This window comes from Bos indicus x Bos taurus, chromosome 2 (genome assembly GCF_003369695.1).
Source record: "Bos indicus x Bos taurus breed Angus x Brahman F1 hybrid chromosome 2, Bos_hybrid_MaternalHap_v2.0, whole genome shotgun sequence".
NCBI lineage: Eukaryota > Metazoa > Chordata > Mammalia > Artiodactyla > Bovidae > Bos > Bos indicus x Bos taurus.
In genome coordinates, this window is record NC_040077.1 from 131,442,014 (window position 1) to 131,464,890 (window position 22,877).

At 38.8% G+C, this 22,877-nt stretch overlaps 1 protein-coding gene across 5 annotated transcripts in view; it reads left to right on the forward strand.

Annotated features, from left to right (window-relative positions):
• The window catches only part of EIF4G3 (eukaryotic translation initiation factor 4 gamma 3), a 301,001-nt gene that overhangs the window by 267,320 nt on the left and 10,804 nt on the right, over positions 1-22,877 (forward strand). For all 5 annotated transcript variants that reach the window (XM_027521372.1, XM_027521381.1, XM_027521391.1 and 2 more), the window contains 5 exons: positions 1,048-1,166; positions 6,133-6,305; positions 13,901-14,026; positions 15,128-15,209; positions 17,438-17,536. In XM_027521372.1, coding sequence (XP_027377173.1) covers positions 1,048-1,166; positions 6,133-6,305; positions 13,901-14,026; positions 15,128-15,209; positions 17,438-17,536 — 599 coding nt within the window. The remainder of the gene's footprint in view (positions 1-1,047; positions 1,167-6,132; positions 6,306-13,900; positions 14,027-15,127; positions 15,210-17,437; positions 17,537-22,877) is intronic.

Sequence of the window (22,877 nt, forward strand, 5' to 3'; positions counted from 1 at the left end):
TCCCTCCCCCGTGGTGTGGCTCCTAACGGATTTCAGGTCCTCCTGAGCAGTGTTGCCTGTCTCCCCTCCTGCCCCGTAGGGAGAAGTTACCTGCCTTACTCTTCCCCCACCCAGGATACGTGCCGCATCCAATCAGCAAATGACCCACAAGACCCCTAGCCCACTCCTTGTTCCCTGGGTATGAAAGTGGACTAAGGACCACTGTTCAAGGTCAGGTCTTCCTTGAGCTGGCCTGCTGTTCTAGAGCGTCTCCCGCTGTAATGAACTTTATGCTCCTCTCCTGCCTCATGTCTGGAAATTCTTTTCCAACCCTCACACGGACCATGACAGTATAGAAGTACAAAATGAGAAAAACGCTATGAAAGAAACCTAGTTATAAGAGAGTACTTACTTACCAGACACAGGGGAATGTTAGAGAAGGCTTTCCTCGGGTCTGAAGGAAAGAGGAGTTAAAACAGGTTTGCAGGGAGGGACAGGCGAGGGGCAGAGAGAGACAGCATTCCATGTAGGAGGAGCACCGTGAACAGAGTATTCGTCTGTGGAGCCATGGTGTACTCAAGCAACTGCAGAAGCCAGCGTGGCTGTAGCTCTGTGCACGCCTGTGCGACTTAGCGGGCCTCGCGTGCCCTCCATCATCGAAGCAGTGGAGAGCAATCAAAATACAGGAAGGAAATGCAGCATACTCTAGGGAAACATTCCTTCACCGTGTTGTGTACTTGAAGCTGATATAATACTGTAGATAATTCTGTAAATCAACTATACCTTGATTTTTTTAAAAAAGGAACAAAAAATGCTAATTATAAAAATTTATCAACATCTCAATCCCTTGTAGCTGTTGTGGACTATGAAGTTATTTAGTATGTGTGTATTCTAAAATCATATTTCTGTGTTCTACTTTTAGGTGGCTTGCTTTGTCACATTTGTATCTGTTTTAATGCCTTTACTTAAAAAAAAAAGTAACAGAACATGTATATTATCAACCATAATTCTACCATTTTAATGATAATTTTTGTCATTTTTCCTTTCTCACTATTTTATCCTCACTAGTGACAAAACCGGAAATTCCAGTAACATCAGCCTCTGACAAGCCTGCGTTGTCAGAGGAAGAGATGGAGAGGAAGTCCAAATCTATCATTGATGAGTTTCTACACATTAATGATTTTAAGGTAAACAACAATTTTTAAAAAGGAAGCAACAGCACAGAAAGGCCTGTGATAGGAGACAGCGGAACTTCACTGGAGACAGTGTGACTTGGTTTTGGTCTAGATCAGTTATTGTGAACTGATGAGACCTTGAGCGAGTGATCCAAGCCCTGCTCGGTTCAGTTTGCACAACTGGTACGCTCCTGCCCAGTGCGCTCTTTTATATGGATACTGTGGTTCACAGGATCAACTGGCAGGGAGGGAGAGCCGGTATCAGTCCCTCCCCACTGCAGGATAACCAAATTTACTTTGACATTAATGAACAAAAACAACACAGTATCATGAGGAATTCCTGGCTCCTTATATTACCTGTCTTTTCATCAACATTCTCATAGGAACTTTAAAGTACAGCTGACATTACTTTTTCTTTACTTCATAAGTAAAACTGAGGCACAAGAGAGTAATGTGTTGGGGTCTGGCAGCCTAAGTGAAACATTTCAAGATGTAGCTTTCAGTTTGCCCTTCTTTAACCTTAATCTTCTCCTGATCTTCATTTTAAGGTAGCAGTGAGTAAGATACACACACTGCCTGACTTCATGAGCCTTGTAGTCTTAAGTTAGAGACAGATCATGAACAGATAAAGTCCACAAAGTGTTCAATTGTGGTTAAAATAAATGCTAGGAGACCTGTAGGATCTTAGGAGAGATCATATAATGGGACCTGGTTTAGGGATCTGGGGTCATCAAAGGCTTATCTGTTAAAATTATTTGTCAGATACATTAACTACTTTTGCTTTGCTAAAAGCTTACCGAAATTGTCCAAAATTTAGAAATAGGAAGGTTTTACTCATGAGCAAGTTAGAGTACTTTTCAGAAAGTACTCTTGAAAATGCAGCAAAAATAAGAACACTAACTGGAATAATCCAAAGAACAGACTTCATATATTGTGATTTGTTAGAATCCTGGAAAATAAATAGTATTCTTATAAATTGGCAGCACAGTTTTTTTGTTTTTTGTTTTTTTAACTGTCTGAGCCACCAGGGAAGCCCCTAGCACAGCTAGAGGTGCAAGAGGAAGGGGGCATATGTATACCTATTGCTGATTCATATTGATGTATGGCAGAAGCCATCACAATTTTGTAAAGTAATTATCTTCTAATTAAAATAAAAGTAAAATAAAATTGAAAAATAGAAAAGAAAGCTGAGGTGCAAAGGTGTAACGTAACTTGCTCTCAGTTCAGTTCAGTTCAGTTCAGTCGCTCAGTCGTGTCCGACTCTTTGTGACCTCATGAATCACAGCACGCCAGGCCTCCGTATCCATCACCAACTCCCAGAGTTCACTCAAACTCATGTGCATCGAGTTGGTGATGCCATCCAGCCATCTCATCCTCTATCGTCCCCTTTTCCTCCTGCCCCCAATCCCTCCCAGAATCAGAGTCTTTTCCAGTGAGTCAACTCTTCGCATGAAGTGGCCAAAGGACTGGAGTTTCAGCTTTAGCATCATTCCTTCCAAAGAACACCCAGGGCTGATCTCCTTTAGAATGGACTGGTTGGATCTCTTTGCAGTCCAAGGGACTTTCAAGAGTCTTCTCCAACACCACAGTTCAAAAGCATCAATTCTTCGGCGCTCAGCTTTCTTCACAATCCAACTCTCACATCCATACATGACCACTGGGAAAACGATAGCCCTGACTAGACGGACCTTTGTTGGCAAAGTAATGTCTGTGCTTTTCAATATGCTATCTAGGTTGGTCATAACTTTCCTTCCAAGGAGTAAGCGTCTTTTAATTTCATGGCTGCAGTCACCATCTGCAGTGATTTTGGAGCCCCAAAAAATAAAGTCTGACACTGTTTCCACTGTCAGATAAATGGCAGACTCAGGATTCAAATCCAAGCTTCCAGCTTCAGAACAGAAGCTATACTTTTTCTTCCTACCTTTTGGGTATTGGTGTGTCATGCTAAAGGCTTATTGTGGAGCTCATTCTAAGGAAGATTTTTCCCAAACATTTTAATAGGTGCTATAGTTAACAGTAATACAAATGAGTATTTATTGAGCCCTTGTTTTGTGTTTAGCAATATGCCAAGTACTTATATATATTATATGCAGTCCTCACAGTAACCTTGTGATAGGAAGTCAAAGCTGAGAGATTAAGTAACATTCCTGAACTCACACAATAGCAAGTAAGTAGCAGAACCAGGGTTCAAACATATTTGTCTGACTTCACACCTTGTGTTTTTAGCCTCTGTGAGATGTATATGTTGAGCACCTGAAGTGTGTCACCCACATTAAGGAATGCATGCGTGTGTGTTATTTGCTCAGTTGTGTCCAACTTGTTGCGCCATGGACTCTAGCCCACCAGGCTCCTTTGTCCATGGGGATTCTCCAGGCAAGAATACTGGAGTGAGTTGCTGTGCCCTCCTCCAGAGGATCTTCCCAACCCAGGGATTGAACCCAGGTCTCCCACGTTGCAGGCAGATTCTTTACTGTCTGAGCCACCAGGGAAGCCCAAGAATACTGGAGTGGGTAGCATATCCCTTCTCCAGGGGATCTTCCCAAACCAGGGATCAAACAGGAGTTTCCTGCATTGCAGACGAGTTCTTTATCAGCTGAGCTATCAGGGAAGCCCATTTTAAGGAATACTTCCTGTAAATATTGTAGTATATGTACTGAATAGCATAATCTGTTTTTATGGGTCTTTTACCGAGCTTATGTTCTAGTGGGTGATACAGACAAAGCTGTCCTAAAAATAGGTAATAACTAAATAAGCAGCTTCTACAAAAAGAAAGTGTTTCAGTGCAAAGAAGTAAGATTAGATGGTATGATAACCAGTCACAGGGATTCTAGGAGGTATCATTTCAGGTTAGAGGTAAAAAACAAGAAACAAAACATTAGAAACTAGGGAGAAGGGTAAGATTATGAACTGCTGTGAACTTAGAAACTTCGCATTAGTAGTTCCATGATATAGTTAGTTGGCCCAGTATGCAGATGCAGTGACTAAATTCTCATTGGGAGACAATCACTTCAGGTATAATATTGAGCATTGAGTATTTGCTTTCATTTTTACTCTCTCCTGAAAAGGCTTTATAATGATGATGATAGGCTTAAAATGAGGTAAAACCCCACAAGGATAAAAAGCATAAGCTGTAGAAAGCAGCACCATTCTGGAAGCTAGAAGGATGGGTGGTAACTTAGCATTCGATGAATGTGCGTGAGATACAGATGGGCTGGAAACAGACAGACTGATTGGGTAAAGTGTATGTAAGAAACAGTCTTATGTGACAGTTGTGTTAAAAGTAAGCCAGAAAGAAAAACACCAATACAGTGTATACTAATGCATATATATGGAATTTAGAAAGATGGTAACAATAACCCTGTGTACGAGACAGCAAAAGAGACACCGATGTATAGATCAGTCTTATGGACTCTGTGGGAGAGGGAGAGGGTGGGAAGATTTGGGAGAATGGCATTGAAACATGTAAAATATCATGTATGAAACGAGTTGCCAGTCCAGGTTCGATGCACGATACTGGATGCTTGGGACTAGTGCACTGGGACGACCCAGAGGGATGGTATGGGGAGGGAGGAGGGTTCAGGATGGGGAACACATGTATACCTGTGGTGGATTCATTTTGATAGTTGGCAAAACTAATACAATTATGTACAGTTTAAAAATAAAATTAAAAAAATAATATAAATAAATAAATGCCATCAATAATCATATGTATTAAAAAAAAAAGTGCCAGTGTCATGAAAACACAAAGGAGAGAAGAATCTAAAGAGAGAATTCTGTGACGGTTCAGTGTTTGGAACTTGGCGCTTTCACTGCTAGGACCCTGGGTTTGATCCCTAGCTGGAGAACTAAGATCCTGGAGGATGGGCAACATGGCCAAAAACAAAGGTAGAGAGACATCATGACGTGTGACGTTGGGTTTTCAGTTGGATCCTAGAACAATGAAAAAGCTATATTGGACATTTGGGGACAGTTGTGGAAATTCCAGTATGTACTATATATCAGATACTTAGTTGATGTTACTGTGTGAATGTTGAATTTCTTAGATACATATATAAGAAAACCAGCAATTGATTAAATTGCAGTAAAGGTATGTCGGTGTACCTTTTATTACTCTTTAATTTCTCTATATTTTGAAAATATTTTAGATAAAAAGTTGACACGGGAGGAGGTATTAAATAACTTAACAGAGGGGAGATAAACAGTGGTGAAAATGCCTAGACCTGCCTTACTCGCGGCTTCTGTCAGGAGACTGCCCTTCTCACATGCATCTTCCCCCTCACAAGAACTGCTCTCGTCAGATGTTGAATCACAGGATTTTGAACTCACACACGTTGAGGTAGCTGAGGGCAGGGAGGTGATTGGTGATTGAGTGACCCTGCTGCCAGGCTTTTATTGTCCAGAACAGAGATACTGACCTAGCCAGATCATCCCGTGGTAAGAACCAGTCTACAAGCCCCATATCCCAAGATCTTCCTAAAAGATTTTTAGTACTTCAGCTAACCATGTCAACCTTACTATAAAAGGAAGACATTTTTCTTTGAAGATTTTCATACTGAGACAGAATTACCTCAGTTATCTCAGAATTAAGGCCTTTGAATCATGACACGAATTTCTGTTTAAATATTATTTGATAATATACCATTTCAAGTTTCTGAGTGATCATAATATAGATCCATGTTGTGTAATAAAGGACATTTTTGGCTCTGGTCTTTTGAGTGATCTTTAAGAAAATGTTAACCTAAACACATTAGCCTTACAAAGATGCACTTTTATTTTTAAATATGCCGAATAGTATTGCCCATATTATCCTGCATTTTACTGAGCTATATTAATTTTTAGCTATTTATATATATGAAACTATCTTGCTCTTTTCTACCAATTTTGTCATAAGTAAATGTTTTTAAACTTATTTTAACACTCTGGCAATTCGAGTAAGCTTATTTATTTTGGAGTAAGCTTTTATTTGCTGTTTGAACAGGAAGCCATGCAGTGTGTGGAAGAGCTGAACGCCCAGGGCCTGCAACATGTGTTCGTGAGGACGGGAGTGGAGTCCACCCTGGAAAGGAGCCAGATCACCCGGGATCACATGGGCCAGTTACTGTATCAGCTGGTGCAGTCAGAAAAGCTCAGCAAACAGGACTTTTTCAGAGGGTCAGTATCCTACTCAACAGTAGTAGTCAGTTACTAGGCTCTTTCATAGTAGTTAATTTTAAGAGTACATATCTTTTTAAGTATTTAGCAGTTTCCATAGGTCAAAATTGTATCTGCCATAGTATGTTGGTGTATATTATATTGACAGTATGTATGTTGGTTCATATGATGGCTTTTGATAGATTGTGCTAGTGGTTATTTTCTGATTTTCTGTATCTAATTGTAGATAGACTCATATTATGATGCAAGTCAGATAACAGACCCTCTTAACTACCAAGAAACTCAGAGCTCCTCATCAGCCTACATGTAAACCCTGAGAAAAAAGCTTTCCTTTGTGATAAAAATTGTGGAAAATTAAACCAAAAAAGCTTCATCCTTTAAACCATGGTTCATTTTGGCCAAGAAATGCTTGTCTGTCTACTCTACCCCAATAGAAGCATATGTAACTCCACAGTTGTTAATGATCAGGTTTATTCCAGGTTGGTTTCATTATAATTTCTCTTGATGGCTGAGTTGATGAAGTTTGGCTGTCACTTGTGTTAAATCCTGTGTGCTCAGAATCTGGTTCTCTTTGTGATCATCCGCAGATGCATGCATGGATCAGGTTCTTTGTGGCACAATCACAGAATCTTACCCAGGCTTATGTTTTAAAATAAAAATCTTTTTTGTGGTCTTATAAATTAAATGCACATGATGAAATACCACCATATATCTCTCAGATATGGCCAGCCTCTTAGAAAGGTGTAATTATTAAATGCCAGGGTTGAATATACCTAGGAATAACTATTCATTTGATTTTTCTGAGGAATAATGGCACTGTCCTCAGGGTCCCAGAAGATGTATATTTGTTCCTAGAATCATTAAAAAGTTATACTGCATCAATAAGTTAGATTTCAGTGACTTGACTTGACTAGATTAAGGCTATCTGACTCAGTTAACTTAGTAAGAAACTTTGGCCCCCTCACTCCAGTAGCCAACCCGTATAAATAATAAGAGCAAATGAGGTTATTTATAGCCTCACAAATTGAGATCTGCCCCTAGCCAACTTGGAACTATAGTTTTAATAATAACTATTATGTTAATTTATAAATATTTGCTTTTTGCCCAGATATTATGATACATTCACCAGAAAATTTTGAAAATGAGAATGCTACATTACCAGTTACCATTTTCTCTCTTTCTTCAAACTATAGTCAGAAGTTGATTCATCCCTGAAAAGCCCTCACAGAGTGTGTTCTAGCTTCATTGGCCTTGATTGAAGTTGAGAGGTGCTAGCTTGGTTTCCAGGCTATCTCGAACATTTTCATTTCCCTGAGGAAAAATTACCACATCCAGACACGGTGTCCACACTTGCTTTGGGAGTGGTGCTGTTGTGGCTGTTGGCAACACTGCCACAACCACGTTTCACATAGACCAAAAGGGGCACACCTGTGTCTCAGTAGCTGCTTCCGCTTTCCCTGTCCCTGCTTCCTCTGCAGCTCGTGATAACACAGCAGCTTCTGACCTAGCTTTTGATACTTAGTTAGACCTAACCAGATTATCCTTAGACAAGACCCCTAGGAAGATCCCTATTCCTTCCTAAATAGAAAGCTCTGGCAATTTTTTCTAAGGTGGAAACTAAGAGATAGCCCCATGTTAGTATCCACAAAGAACCTTCTTGCACATTGAACCATAGTTTCCCAGTTACTTCTGAAACTTAAGTTATAAATAGATCATATTGTCCAGAGAAGCCATTTCATTGGAGCCACCGAAATGCCCTGTCTTCTATCTCTTTTAGTCCCAGTGTCCAAAGATCTCTGTCCTTACTCATCACTGTGAGGGGAGCGTCAGTGTCAGCTTTCTGGATGCTGATTCTGTTAAATGCCAACTTCTGAGCAACTGTGGCTTCCCTGGTGGCTCAGACAGTAGAGCATCTGTCTGCAATGCGGGAGCCCTGGGTTCGATCCCTGGGTTTGGAAGATCCTCTACAGAAGGAAATGGCAACCCACTTCAGTATTCTTGCCTGTAAAATCCTTTGAACAGAGGAGCCTGATGGTCCATGGAGGTTGCAAATAGTCGGACACAACTGAGTGACTAGCACAATGCTTTCTGAACAATTAAAGCCGTTTCTGCCTAGTTGCCCAAGCCAGTGATGATTCTGGAAAACAAAAAAGAAGACCTCCAAGTTTACTGGGCCCTGATCAGCCAATGGTTAATCTGTGGTTTCTCCTCAGTTCAATTCAGTCGCTCAGTCGTGTCCGACTCTTTGCGACCCCATGAATCACAATACGCCAGGCCTCCCTGTCTATCACCAACTCCCAGAGTTCACTCAAACTGATGTCTGTCGAGTTGATGATGCCATCCAGCCATCTCATCCTCTGCCGTCCCCTTCTCCTCCTGCCCCCAATTCCTCCCAGCATCAGAGTCTTTTCCAGTGAGTCAGCTCTTCGCATGAGGTGGCCAAAGTATTGGAGTTTCAGCTTTAGCATCAGTCCTTCCAATGAACACCCAGGACTGATCCCCTTTAGAATGGACTTGTTGGATCTCCTTGCAATCCAGGGGACTCTCAAGAGTCTTCTCCAACACCACAGTTCAAAAGCATCAATTCTTCGGCACTCAGCTTTCTTCACAGTCCAACTCTCACATCCATACATGACCACTGGAAAAACCATAGCCCTGACTAGACGGACCTTTGTTGGCAAAGTAATGTCTCTTCTTTTCAATATGCTATCTAGGTTGGTCAAAACTTTCCTTCCAAGGACTAAGCGTCTTTTAATTTCATGGCTGCAATCACCATCTGCAGTGATTTTGGAGCCCCAAAAAATAAAGTCTGACACTGCTTCCACTGTTTCCCCACCTACTTCCCATGAAGTGACAGGACCAGATGCCATGATCTTCGTTTTCTGAATGTTGAGCTTTAAGCCAACCTTTTCACTCTCCTCTTTCACTTTCATCAAGAGGCTCTTTAGCTCCTCTTCACTTTCTGCCATAAGGGTGGTGTCATCTGGCTATCTAAGGTTATTGATATTTCTCCTGGCAATCTTGATTCCAGCTTATGCTTCTTCCAGTCCAGCGTTTCTCATGATGTACTCTGCCTATAAGTTAAATAAGCAGGGTGACAATATACAGCCTTGACATACTCCTTTTCCTATTTGGAACTAGTCTGTTATTCCATGTCCAGTTCTAACTGTTGCTTCCTGAACTGCATACAGGTTTCTCAAGAGGCAGGTCAGGTGGTCTGGTATTCCCATCTCTTGAAGAATTTTTCATAGTTTATTGTGATCCACACAGTCAAAGGCTTTGGCATAGTCAATAAAGCAGAAATAGATGTTTTTCTGGAACTCTCTTGCTTTTTCGATGATCCAGCAGATGGTGGCAATTTGATCTCGTGTTCCTCTGCCTTTTCTAAAACCAGCTTAAACATCTGGAAGTTCACGGTTCACGTATTGCTGAAGCCTGGCTTGGAGAATTTTGAGTATTACTTTACTTGTGTGTGAGATGAGTGCAATTGTGCGGTAGTTTGAGCATTCTTTGGCATTGCCTTTCTTTGGGATTTGAATGAAAACTGACCTTTTCCAGTCCTGTGGCCACTGCTGAGTTTTCCAAATTTGCTGGCATATTGAGTGCAACACTTTCACAGCATCATCTTTCAGGATTTGAAATAGCTCCACTGGAATTCCATCACCTCCACTAGCTTTGTTCATAGTGATGCTTCCTAAGGCCCACTTGACTTCACATTCCAGGATGTCTGGCTCTAGGTGAGTGATCACACCATCGTGATTATCTGGGTCATGAAGATCTTTTTTGTACAGTTCTTCTGTGTATTCTTGCCACCTCTTCTTAATATCTTCTGCTTCTGTTAGGTCCCTACCATTTCTGTCCTTTATCGAGCCCATCTTTGCATGAAATGTTCCCTTGGTATCTCTGATTTTCTTGAAGAGATCCCTAGTCTTTCCCATTCTATTGTTTCCCTCTTTCTTTGCATTGATCACTGAGGAAGGCTTTCTTATCTCTCCTTGCTATTCTTTGGAACTCTGCATTCAGATGCTTATGTCTTTCCTTTTCTCCTTTGCTTTTCGCTTCTCTTCTTTTCACAGCTGTTTGTAAGGCCTCCTCAGCAGCTGTTTTGCTTTTTTTGCATTTCTTTTCCATGGAGATGGTCTTGATCCTTGTCTCCTGTACAGTGTCATGAACCTCCTTCCATAGTTCATCAGACACTCTTATCTATCAGATCTAATTCCTTAAATCTATTTCTCACTTCCACTCTATCATCATAAGGGATTTGATTTAGGTCATACCTGAATGGTTTAGTGGTTTTCCCTACTTTCTTCAATTTAAGTCTGAATTTGGCAATAAGGAGTTCATGATCCCAGTCTTGTTTTTGCTGACTGTATAGAACTTCTCCATCTTTGGCTGCAAAGAATATAATCAGTCTGATTTCAGTGTTGACCATCTGGTGATGTCCATGTGCAGAGTCTTCTCTTGTGTTGTTGGAAAAGGGTGTTTGCTATGACCAGTGCGTTCTCTTGGCAAAACTCTATTAGTCTTTGCCCTGCTTCATTCCGTATTCCAAGGCCAAATTTGCCTGTTACCCCAGGTTTTTTTGACTTCCTATTTTGCATTCCAGTCCCCTATATGTGGTTTCTCCTACGGCTGCCCAAAGCATACATTGCTACTTGAAAAGTAAGATAGACTAGACAGATGTTTCAGATAGCCTCTCTGTGTCAAGTGGTTTATAAACAAAGCTTAGATCCTTTGCAGTTTTCCTTAAAAGATGTATTATCAACTCTGAGCATAGTAGTTGGTATATATAAAACATTTACACAAGATCAAACCATCCCCTTGGAATTTTCAGGACTTGGATCTAAATACTCTATGATGCAAATCAGATATGTGTGTAGGTAAGCACATTATTGTGTAGGTAGATTCATTTCAGATAATGTGGTATAGTCGTTTAATATTATGGCCTCAGGAAACTTCTAAAAACTGTCTGGTAAAGGTAGTTGAATGTAGCTCACTGTTCACCATGGAATTGGAATCTCTTTGAAAGTGTTTTGAACAAGTGAAAATGTAATAAACAAGTGAAAAGCAGGACAAAAGTTGGAGCTGACTAGAGACCCAAAATATTTGCCTTTCAAGCAATTTCGATATATTAATATTTTACTTTCGGAGATACTTATTGGGAGGGAAATTCTTATCTCCTCCTTGACTACTCATGGAACTTTTCTTGCCACTTAAGGCAATTCTACTTTGGTAAAAGACACTGGAGCTTAAGTGGACAAGCAGACTAAGTTCCATATGCAAAATTGTAGAGGTGCTTCTTAACAAGTGAAGGCTCCATTCGCTTTCATAGGTGAGGTAATAGTCTTTTTCTGTGGTATTCCTTTGAAAATGGTACTGGAATATAAGAAGGGTCTTTATCTTTTTATTTATTTCTTTGTTTTACATCTAGTTAGATTCTCTAATGATCAGCACAATAATACCAGGCCAGCTTAATTTTGAGATGTCTTCACTATTTCTTCTTTGGTTATTTACAACGAGATTTGTATTTTTATTAAAGTTATCATAATGCAAAATTATGGAAGATGCTGCCTGACAAGATCATTTCCAGCAATGGTAGATTATTTTGCCTTTTAGCAGATGTCTAATCAGAACTTTACTGCATTAAAAAATTAAAATTAAAAAATATATTTCTAACTTTTAATAATGTATTGCTTTCTTCAACTAAATTTTAGGATCGCAATATATAAAATAAGTAAAAATAGAGTTTCTCTAGTTGAAATGGGGTGAGGGATGTTTGAAGTCCCATTGGTGGACCTCCCAGAAGTGCAATTTAGTGGGTGTGGTAGTCACTATATACCACGAAGCAAGGCTGTGCTATAGCTTTATTTCATTTATTCAGCCAGCAGAAAATACATGTTAGGCAAGGCATTGTTAAAGGCTAAGTAGTAGTCCAAAGACACAGAGATAATTGTCAAGCAGCTTCTGCACACGGGGCTGTAGGATTTTTCTTCTAAAATCGTACAAAAGAATTTAGGAATAGTAAACTTGAAGAGAAGTAAGTTGCTTACCAGCTTTTGCTTCAGATATCGTGTGTTCAGCCAGCTGTGTTTCTTATCATCAGTGTGGATTTGGTCGATGATGGAGTTCTGCAGATGGTACCATGGTAAACTGACCAATCGACAAGGAGAAAACTGGGGAAGAAGGAGTACCTTTTAGTTGTAATGTGAGTTGAAAAGAACAGTTTAGACACACTGCTTCAAGACCAAGACTGCTGCGATTGTCTCATGAGCTCATTAGAAAAGTTTATACCACTAAACCATGAAACATGAAGAGGCATTACACGTAATTAATCTAGAAATCCTGGAGCCCGGCCAGATTATGTCCCATCGTTGGCACATTAACCAAGCTGGAAGCATACATAATGAGCGAACGGTCAAGAGTCTGTTTATAGCAAATTGGTGTCAAATAATTGCAAGCTGTGAGGTCACAAAATTGCCATTAAGGATTTATGAAGCCCAGAGTTAGATAATGTGGCTGAGCGGCCAACTGTTTTGAAATGACACCTTCAGAAAAGTGACCCTGCCTTACAGTGGTAGCTCTTTTTAAGTGAAAAATTTTAGTGGTGTGTAGCTCTCCGAGGTAGGTGGCTAGAAACTGGAATTGCAGTGAGCAAGCACACACTTTTCATGTATGTGGAGATCTGAAAGGTGCCACCTGCCCTGACCCCTCGATTCATGCACCCTTCTGATTATGTGTATTTCCTTGTAATTATTTATATGTCTCCAATAGTTAAATTCACTTTTGTTTTTGTACCTTTTAATATATTCTATGTTGGAATGATTAACACAGTCTTGAACTGGGTTTTTATACTTAAAATGAATAGCTATGATTTCCAGCCTAAATAAGACTGTGCTGGTGTTTTGTATTTGATGTTTCTAAATTTTATATTTAAAAATTTGATTTATGTTACTTCACGTTGAGAAATATTCCATAGCATGAAAGCCTAAAACCACCAGCTTTTCTTTAGAGGTTGTGCAGTTTGTAACGTGTATAATGATGATGTTATGTAGTAACGTTGTCAGGCTCTTTTGTATTCACCCAGCTTTCTTCCCCATTGTAAGCTCCTCAGAGGAAGAATTTGTGTCTTTTCTTCTCTTTGTGTCTGGTCTGTATTACACGAAGTTTTCCGTCAGTGCTTCTGACCAACTCAGAGGATATGATACTTAGCTATGGGGAACTCTTTATAGTTGGGATTAAATTAATAGCTTGTTACCCTAGAACATCATGAGACTGCCTCGTTTTCATTAAGTCTTTCAGATGGCACATCCATACAGGGGTGTTTTCTGGTCACCCTCTAGCGTATCCTGGTACCTGAGGTCCTGTTCTTCAGAGAATTAACCCTGTCTGCAAACACGCTTTTGTCTGTGTTGTTCTCCTCCCCACACTGATACAGACTCTTTGAGATTAAAAGCTTGTGTACTTGACGCCCAGAGCAGTACCAGACATAGCAGTTGTCTAGTGGATATTTGTTGACTGACTGGGTTTTGATCGATGTATTTGATCTTAACTTTTCAGTTACATTTGCATGTGGATTTTTTCCTGTTCTTTTCCAGTTTTTCAGAAACATTGGAATTGGCAGATGACATGGCCATTGATATTCCCCATATTTGGTTGTACCTTGCTGAACTGGTGACTCCCATGTTAAAAGAAGGCGGAATCTCCATGAGACAACTCATCACGTAAGTTGTGCTTGCTTCTTTGGATGTATTTCTAGTTAACCTGGCAGAACTCACCAGCTGGCTTTTAGCTTAGTGCTATTTCTTCAGTGCTTTTGGAGACTTTCACACTCAGCCTGTGGCTCTTTAAGGCTTCTAATTTCTGTATAAAAATGTTACATTTTTCTAAATTAGAGAAGTGATGGGGGTATAACAGCCCTGTGGTTCATTAATGTTAGACATGGCTTCAGAATCATGTGATTGGAAAGTGATTGCTCCTGGAAGCTTACTGTTAATCTGGCTTTTGTGTCTCTCATTGCTCCAGTGCTGTAAGAATTTCTAGTTCCACATGATAACCTGTCAGATTGTGGCACCTGCATGGTACCTGCTCAGGCTGTTTTGAAAGAAACTGAGCTGTTAGGCATTCCAAATCTAGGACAGGAATGGGCAATTGTTGCTACGTTGTGTGGGCTGGTATTTCTCCCAAAACTGTTCACATAGTCAGACTCTGCATACTAGTGTGTCCCTGTGAGATTCACAAAGTGTATTATAGCACATTAAAGGTTATGACAGTCCTGTAAACAAAGCAACAAATAAAAATAACTTCGCTTTGTTTCAGTCAGCATCACTTCATTTAATTGACTGTTGAATCCTTTTTTTGAGGAATAATTGTTAATGTACTGTGGAACATAGTTTGTGAAATACTGATTTAGACTATGGGAAAATTGGTTCCTTTCTGTTTCATCCATATTCTAAAGAAAAGCTTCCTTTCTTAAACATATTTCATAAGCAAGCTTCACACCTTCCTGTTACCTAAGGTGCTTCTCTCCTTTCAGCTTAAAGTGGAACTTACATAAACAGAGTAAGTGAGACTGATCTCTGCATTGCTTTTATCACTGAAACAGAGAAAAAGGCAAAACCCAGGAATTGTAAAGCCTCTTTCCAGCTTCTCAGTGAGGCATAAAAACCCGAGGTCTCTGAACTACTTCTGCTGAAAATTATTACTTTGAGCATGTTCTGGAGCTTGGACTTTCCCAGTATTATTTAGGTTGCACACTTTGTTTGCCTGTTTTTTAAAACAGAATTTGTTCAGAGGTACTTAAGCACTACTTGTATCTTTTACAGAGAATTTTGCAAACCTTTACTTCCTGTTGGAAGAGCTGGAATCTTGATTTCTGAAATATTGCACCTTCTATGCAAACAAATGGTGAGCGTTAAACTTAGTGTTGGACTTAGCAGTGTATTAGGAAGTGTCATGATTTTGATCTTGGTTTATCTGTGAATAACTTGGGTATCGCTGTGTAAGTAATTCTGTTAACTTCTATTATTTGGGGAGGGGGAAAAAGTGAGGTCTCTGGTTCAGTCTAGTTTCTTCCAAAGGTATATTTGCCTTTCTGTTCTCTAGTAATTTGGGAAGAAATTATCTAATCTCAGCTAGATTTGGTAAAATTTAAAGAATCTCAAGATGTGTTTTAATTTATTTTCTCTTGAAGCAAAATGGCTATATTATTTATACTTTATTATAATAGATTTTGATTAAAACTCCTCCACTTTCAGAGAAAGATGAGATTCATGAAATGATTGATTTTATTATTTTTGGATTAAAGCTAAGTAATCTGATTAGAAATAGGTGGTAAAAATTCACATTGATATCACTTATACATGGAATCTAAAACACAAATGAACTTATCTCTGTGATAGAAACAGACTTTCAGAATAGAGAAGGGGCTTGTGGTTGCCAAGGGGAGGGGGAGATGGGTCGGGAGTCTGGGTTGGCAGATGCAAACTGCTGTGCACATAATGGATAAACAGTGAGGACCTCCTGTATAGTTCAGGGAAGTATCAATATCCTGTGATAAACTATAATGGAAAAGAGTATGAAGAAGACCGTGTGTATGTATACATGTAACTGAATCACTTTGCTGTACAGCAGAAATTCATGCAACATGGTAAATTAACTGTACTTCAATAAAATGATTTTTTAATGGAAAAAAGAAATAGGCGGTGAAAATGATTCCGCAGGATTGTGAATTTCTATCTTAAAGTTACATTTATTTTAGAATTTATTTAGAATTACTGCATAATTCTCTGCAAAGCCCTTTGCCAGGATTTTAGTCTACAAAGATGACTAAACCTTCAAAGAATTTATAGACTGGAAGGGGAGACAGACAAATCTTAACCAAAACATTGTGTCCGTGCTATATTAGAGGTTAAGAGGTTTGGAAAAGTGGTATAGCTTCCCAAAGAGGGAGGTGATGTAACTCCTGGGGTGAGAAGCATCAAAACAAAACAACTCCCTTGAAAAGTTCTAGAGTGTTTCCTGACTTATTCATACCAGAGCAAGAGATACTAGGATGATAGAATTTACTGTTTTGTAGGCACTGATAAAAACCAAAACAAAACAGCTTATCATTTCTCTGTCTAAATCTGCAGAAGTTCCCCTGTATCTAATTTGTGTGATAATTACTCGTAGATAGGTATACTGAAGAGTCTCTAGTTCTAGCTGATTATCTATATATATTATTAATACCCCTTGCTTGATGGCACTGAAGTTTTTATTGAACCCTAATTTCTAGATTGAGAATTTTCTCCTCCTCTTCTACCTATTTGACTTCATCCCTTAAAATTCAAATTCTTGTTAAGATTTATTTGTAGAAACAGAAAGCAGGTTCTCACTTTTCCTAACTAAAACAAAATTCTCATAGAACATAAACTCTGAAATTAACCTAGAGTTAAAATCCTAGCTCTGCCAGGTTATCAGCTATGCCCTGGGCAAATTAGCCTGTGAAGTAACTAGTACGTGTTCCTTAGATGACAGTTGCAGCCTCAAAGCCTGACGCTTTCCTTTATCACTGTGACTTGGTTCAGGGAGTGGACTTAACCTCCTCATCAGTTTTCCAACTGACAGCAGCTCTTCTCTGCTGTTTGTTGGGCTCAACCTTGCACTTCTTGCCCTTGAAATAATTCTCATTCCTTGTTCAGGAGCAATGACTTCCTTAATCCTTCTCATGTTAAGTAGCATAATGGTAACCTACTATGAAGAGGACTTCCAGCAAGGCGTATTGAGTAGCTTTAGTCACCAATGCATAGAGCACTGTCCAGGAAAAGAGGCAGTTTTGAATTTATAAGTTGTGTGAATTAAACTCTTTTTAGATGATTATATTCAAAAAAACACCAAACACCAAGCTTGCCGATCCCCAGATTAGTCATCTGGTAAAAGAAATTATCGAACCTTAATCAACTGTACTTCACTTTCCACTACATTTATGTACATTTAGACATCTCAGCTTAAAAGCTGAGAATCCTAAGAAATTAACTTCATGTCAACACAAGGAAAAGTTTGAGTTTTTTTAGCCTTCACAGTTTTGCACTCTTGACTTGTTTTTCCTCCTTTCAATGTAGAAGTAAATGAACTGAACTTAATCTCTGTTTTAGAGCCATAAGAAAGTGGGAGCCCTATGGAGGGAGGCTGACCTCAGCTGGAAGGACTTTTTACCAGAAGGGGAAGATGTACATAATTTTCTCTTGGAGCAGGTGAGTAGGAGCAAGGTTTATACCTCCTGTTTGATAGTAGTTGGTCTGTTTCTTAGAGGAGATAAAAGTAATTACATCAATATTCCAGTTATTAAGTGAAAGTTAAAATTGCTCAGTTGTGTCCCACTCTTTGTGACCCCATGGACTGTAATCTGCCAGGCTTCTCTGTCCATGGAATTCTCCAGGCAAGAATACTAGAATGGGTAGCCATTCACTTCTCCAGGGAGTCTTCCCAACCCAGGGATTGAACCCAGGTCTCCTACATAGCAGGCGGATTCTTTACTGTCCAAGTCACTAGGGAAGCCCCCAGTTTTTAAAATTAGACCAAAATAGGAATCATGGTCAAGATGTCATTTTAAGTCTATACTTTAAGGCCACTTTACCCTCAAAAAGACTCGTGTTTCCTAAGGAGAAATATTTTCTGATCTCTTGTCGGACGGAACCAATCACAGTTCTCATCTGGGAACTTTTAACAACCTCATGGCTTTTTGTCTATGCATTCATTAGATGATAGATAAAAAATAAAGATTTAAGAAATTAGACACATTTTGAAAACAAGTTACATGTGTCCATGAACCAGGAATGAAATCGATAAATAAAGCAGGAGTGATAGGGCTAAAGCTGCAGGTCTTCTGAGCTCTGGGTCTGAAAGCAGAGACAAGTCAGAAGGTATTTCTGTAGGGTAATAGCCCCTTACAAGGTACAAGATTGGAGACAGGCTTACTGCATGTCACTAAGTGGAAAATCAATAAATAAGTGTTAGGAAGGTAGGTACAGTCTTATAGACAGAACCTTAGCTAAGCTGCCTACTGACTTAGTAACTGGATCCAGAAATCCACAATAAGGCAGAAGGCTCCACAATCGATACAATCTGGTCCTAAAACAAAAAAAAATTCTTCTCAAAATTATCCTGCAAATCAAAATCCTAAAACATCTGAGGAAAATAACTGCTAAGATAGCCTACAAATTCAGCAATAAGGAGAAAAAAGTCACTCTTAGGTTAAAAGAAAATAATAAAGCAATCTGAAAATGATTTTAAAGCATGTATATTTTAAGTTGGATAAAGACATTAGATTCACAGTGGATTTTAGCTTTCTTTTGGTTTTAAACTAGATATACTAAGGAGCACTCCTGCCATGATAATAAAAGCCTACATGAGGCATAATTTGTCTTTCATTGCTGGGATCATAGAACATGGAAAAAACTTCCAAGTAACAAAAAGAATAACAGGGGGAAAAGCCAAAGATGAAATCTGAATTCTGAGCAGTAAGCACATGTGAGAATCCCCATGGACAGAGAAGCCTGGTGGGCTTCTCTTCACAAGCACATGTGAAGGGCACGTTGCCTAATCCCACCTGGAGTGCTCCCAAAGGTCCAGAAGAAGCTGACATGGCCCTAGTTCAGTAGTAACCCAGCTCCACGAAGCACCGAACCAAAATGCTCTTTGGAGAAAACACACTCAACTTACCTCTTATTTTCTACAAATTAACAGTATCCAAATGTATGAGTTAACACTTAGAGTTCATGTAACATATAATGAAATAAGTAACCAAGAATGAGAGTAAACAGGCCATAAATGCAGGATTTAGACTGTGGAGACTTGAAATAATAGAATGATAATTCATAATATCGGAGAAGGCAATGGCACCCCACTCCAGTACTCTTGCCTGGAAAATCCCATGGATGGAGGAGCCTGGTAGGCTGTAGTCCATGGAGTCACTGAGAGTCATACATGACAGAGTGACTTCACTTTCATTTTCACTTTCATGCATTGGAGAAGGAAATGGCAACCCACTCCAGTGTTCTTGCCTGGAGAATCCCAGGGACCGGGGAGCCTGGTGGGCTGCCATCTATGGGGTCACACAGAGTCGGACATGACTGAGCGACTTAGCAGCAACTCATAAAATAACACTATTTTATAAAGAAGAGTCACAAAAAGGAGCAAAGATGATTGGGCAGATATAAAAAGAGAAGAAACTAGGGAGAATTCTGATAGATGTTAATAAAATTTAGGGGCTAGAAAGAGAAAGTCTGTAATGTGTCTAATTGGAATCCTAAAAGGGAAAATAGAATGGAGAAGAGTCATTATTTAAAGAGATTGTGGCTAAGACTTTTCCAGAACTGAAAAATACATGAATCTGTAGAAAGCATATGTATACCACATAGAATAGTTACATTTTAGTGAAACTGCATAATATCAAGAAAGAAAAAAAGAAAAGATTTTAAAGTAGCTAGAAAGAAGAAGCATATTATCTCCAAAGGAAAAACAAATTTTGTAATAACAACAATGAAAACCCAATTGTATACTGTCAATCAAAGTGTTACAAAAATGACAATAAAAGATGGTGGAATAATTTTAAAGTACTGAGAAAATGAGTTGTTCTAGAGTTGACTTCCAAATAAGCTAACCTTTAAGAAGAAGAAGGGCAACATATATTTAGAAACTTAGTAATACACTTCTAAATAACCCATGAGTCAAATAAATCATAAAAGATATTTTAAAAATATTTTATACTGGATGAAAGTGAAAACACAGCCCATAAAAATCTGTGGGATACAACTGAAGCAGTATTAGAGTGAAGTTTTTAGCACTGAACACCTGATGTAGAAAAGAAGTAAGATCACAAATCATTAACTTCAGCTTTAACCTTACAAAATTAGAAAAAGGAAGAGCAAATAAAACTCAAAAGGCAATAACAAAAATCAGAGCAGAAATCAGTGAAAGAGAAGAACAATAAAGAAGAGTCACTGAAGTCAAAAGCTGGTTCTTTGAGAAGATAAAGTTGATAAACCCCTAGCTACACTAAGCAGGAAAAATAAAAGATAAGGCACAAATTTCTAATAAAAAGAATGAGAGAGGTGACATTGTACATATTCTACACGTAATAACATAAACACATCAACTTAGTTGAAATGAGTAAATTTCTTGAGCAAGAAAAAGCTAATAGAGCAAGAAGAAAAACAGATAACATGAGTATGAAAGAAATTTTAGTAGTTAAAAATGTCCGCACAAAAAACACTCCAGGCTCGGATGAGTTCACTGATGAGTTCTACCAGACGTTAAAGGAAAAAGTAATGCCGGTTTTGCAAAACTTTCATACTAATTCTTCCAAAGCTTGAACAGGAGAGACCGTTTTCCAACTCATTCTATGAGGCCAGCATTACATTGATAACAAGACTAAACAAAGGCATTTCAAGAAAAGAGAACTATAGACTAATTCCTAATTAACATAGAGAAAATTTTGTTGACTAAATTTGTTGTCAACAAAATTTGGACAAGTCACATCTAACAACAACAAAAAACACGATACATCATAACCAGGTAGGTTTGTCACAGGAATATAAGGTTAATTTAAAATTATAAAACCAATGTATGGATGTAGAAAAGATGAAGAAATGAGAAGATCCAGAGTTAGCCCCTCTGCTGAAACAGCTGTTGAGCTGGGACAGTTAGTAACAGCTATTTTGAAATTATGGAGTCGAGTGGAACAAATGCACTACCAGAACCAGGACAATGCTTGATGGAAAAAGAGTGTGGTAAATTTCAGGGATTTTGGAATTTTGCCTAGAGACCTAGCAGCCTCCAGCTCTGTGGTAGATAGCTGAAAGGACAGTCGTTCTGTCTTTCTGGTGCCAGATTGAGCAATAACGACCTTGTCCTGCAAAGACTGGTGCTGTGTCTGTTAATCTGCCTACCACTTCACCAGGGACCCATCTCAGGACCTGGATGTTGTTTCCACCTCTCATTCTGAAGCGGCTTCTCAGACGGGGTCTGTTACAGAAGCTTAAACTGAACACATCTGAGTCTCCGCCATACCTCTCTCTTTCTCCTCGGATCCAGATGGTCACTGAGATTTCTGAAAAGTCACTGGCTGACAGCGGAGATAGTGGATCAGAGATTTCAGTAACCACACAAAAGAAGGAATATGGTCCTGGTCAGAAAGTCACTAAATTAACACATAACTACAACATCAGCAGTTCCTAGGTAAAAGAGAATCTGATGTCAAGACTTAGTACATTGCAAGGTCTGGTTTTCAACAAAAAATTGTAAAGTATGCAAAGAAACAGGAAAATACAGCTCTTTCAAAGGGAAAAAAGAAACTGGCAGAAAGCATCCCTGGGGAAGCCCAGACACTGGGCTTACTAGACAAGGGCTTTACCTGTGCTCCAGTTACTAAAGAAAACCATGGAGGAAGAGATAAAGGAAATCAAAATGATGAACTGAACAAGCTGGGAATACCAGTAAAGAGGTAGAAATTATAAAAAGGAACCAAATAGAAACTGAAAAGTGACAACAGCCGAAATGAAAAATTAACTAGAATGTTTCAGTAGCAGGTTTGAACAGACGAATCAATCAGTGATTGATTTAGATAAAGCAGCACAGTTGAAATTGCTCAGTCAGGAATCACTGATTCAACACTGATTTACTATGATGAAAATCCATCTTTAATATTTGCAGATACACCTTTTATTAATTGTTTTCCCAATGAAATTTCTGGCATTGTTACATGAAACTGAATATCATTGAGTTTTTAAAAGTGTCCCTATAGTTTATTTTTTAAAAAGCTTTTAATTATAATACATATTGAAAAATTAATCCATTTAATATATAAAAGGCTTTAAAAGAAGAAATTACTCAGTTTGAGGAGCAGAAAGAAAAAAGAATCAAGAAAAATGAAGAGTCTAAGGACTTAGGGGACAGTATCAAGCATGTCGGTATATCATAACAGAGCCCCAGAGAAGAGAGAAAGGGACAGAAGAAAATATTTAAAGAAATAATGGTTGAAAATTTCCCAAATGAATTTCAGCAAACTCCAAGCAGGATAAACTTGGTTTCACAAGATTCAGTGAAACTTTTCAAAGACAAAAACAAAGAAGAAATATCGAAAGCATCAAGAAGAAAAGTGACTCATCGCATACAAAGAAGCCTCAATAAAATTAACAGCCAGTTTCTCATCAGAAACTATGATAGTGGGAGACATTGGAATGATATACTTAAAGTTCTAGAATTTAAAGACTGTTAATATATCTGCAATGTTTCCTACAAAAGTGAGGAAGATATGAAGACATTCCCAGATAAAGACTAAGTTAGTTAGACCTGCCGTCCTAAACTGAGCCTTTCAGGTTGAAGCAAAGGGACACTAGGAGATAACCCGCAGCCATGCGAAGAAATGGAGGTAACTGGCAAAGGGGACCCACAGATAAATACAGATCAGCAGTGCTTTGTTTTCCATTTATAACTCCTTTCTGTTTACTGAATGATGATTTAAAAGGCAAATCCATAAAATAATAAATACGTGTTAATGGGCATACATTGAATAAAGATATAACTTACGAAAGC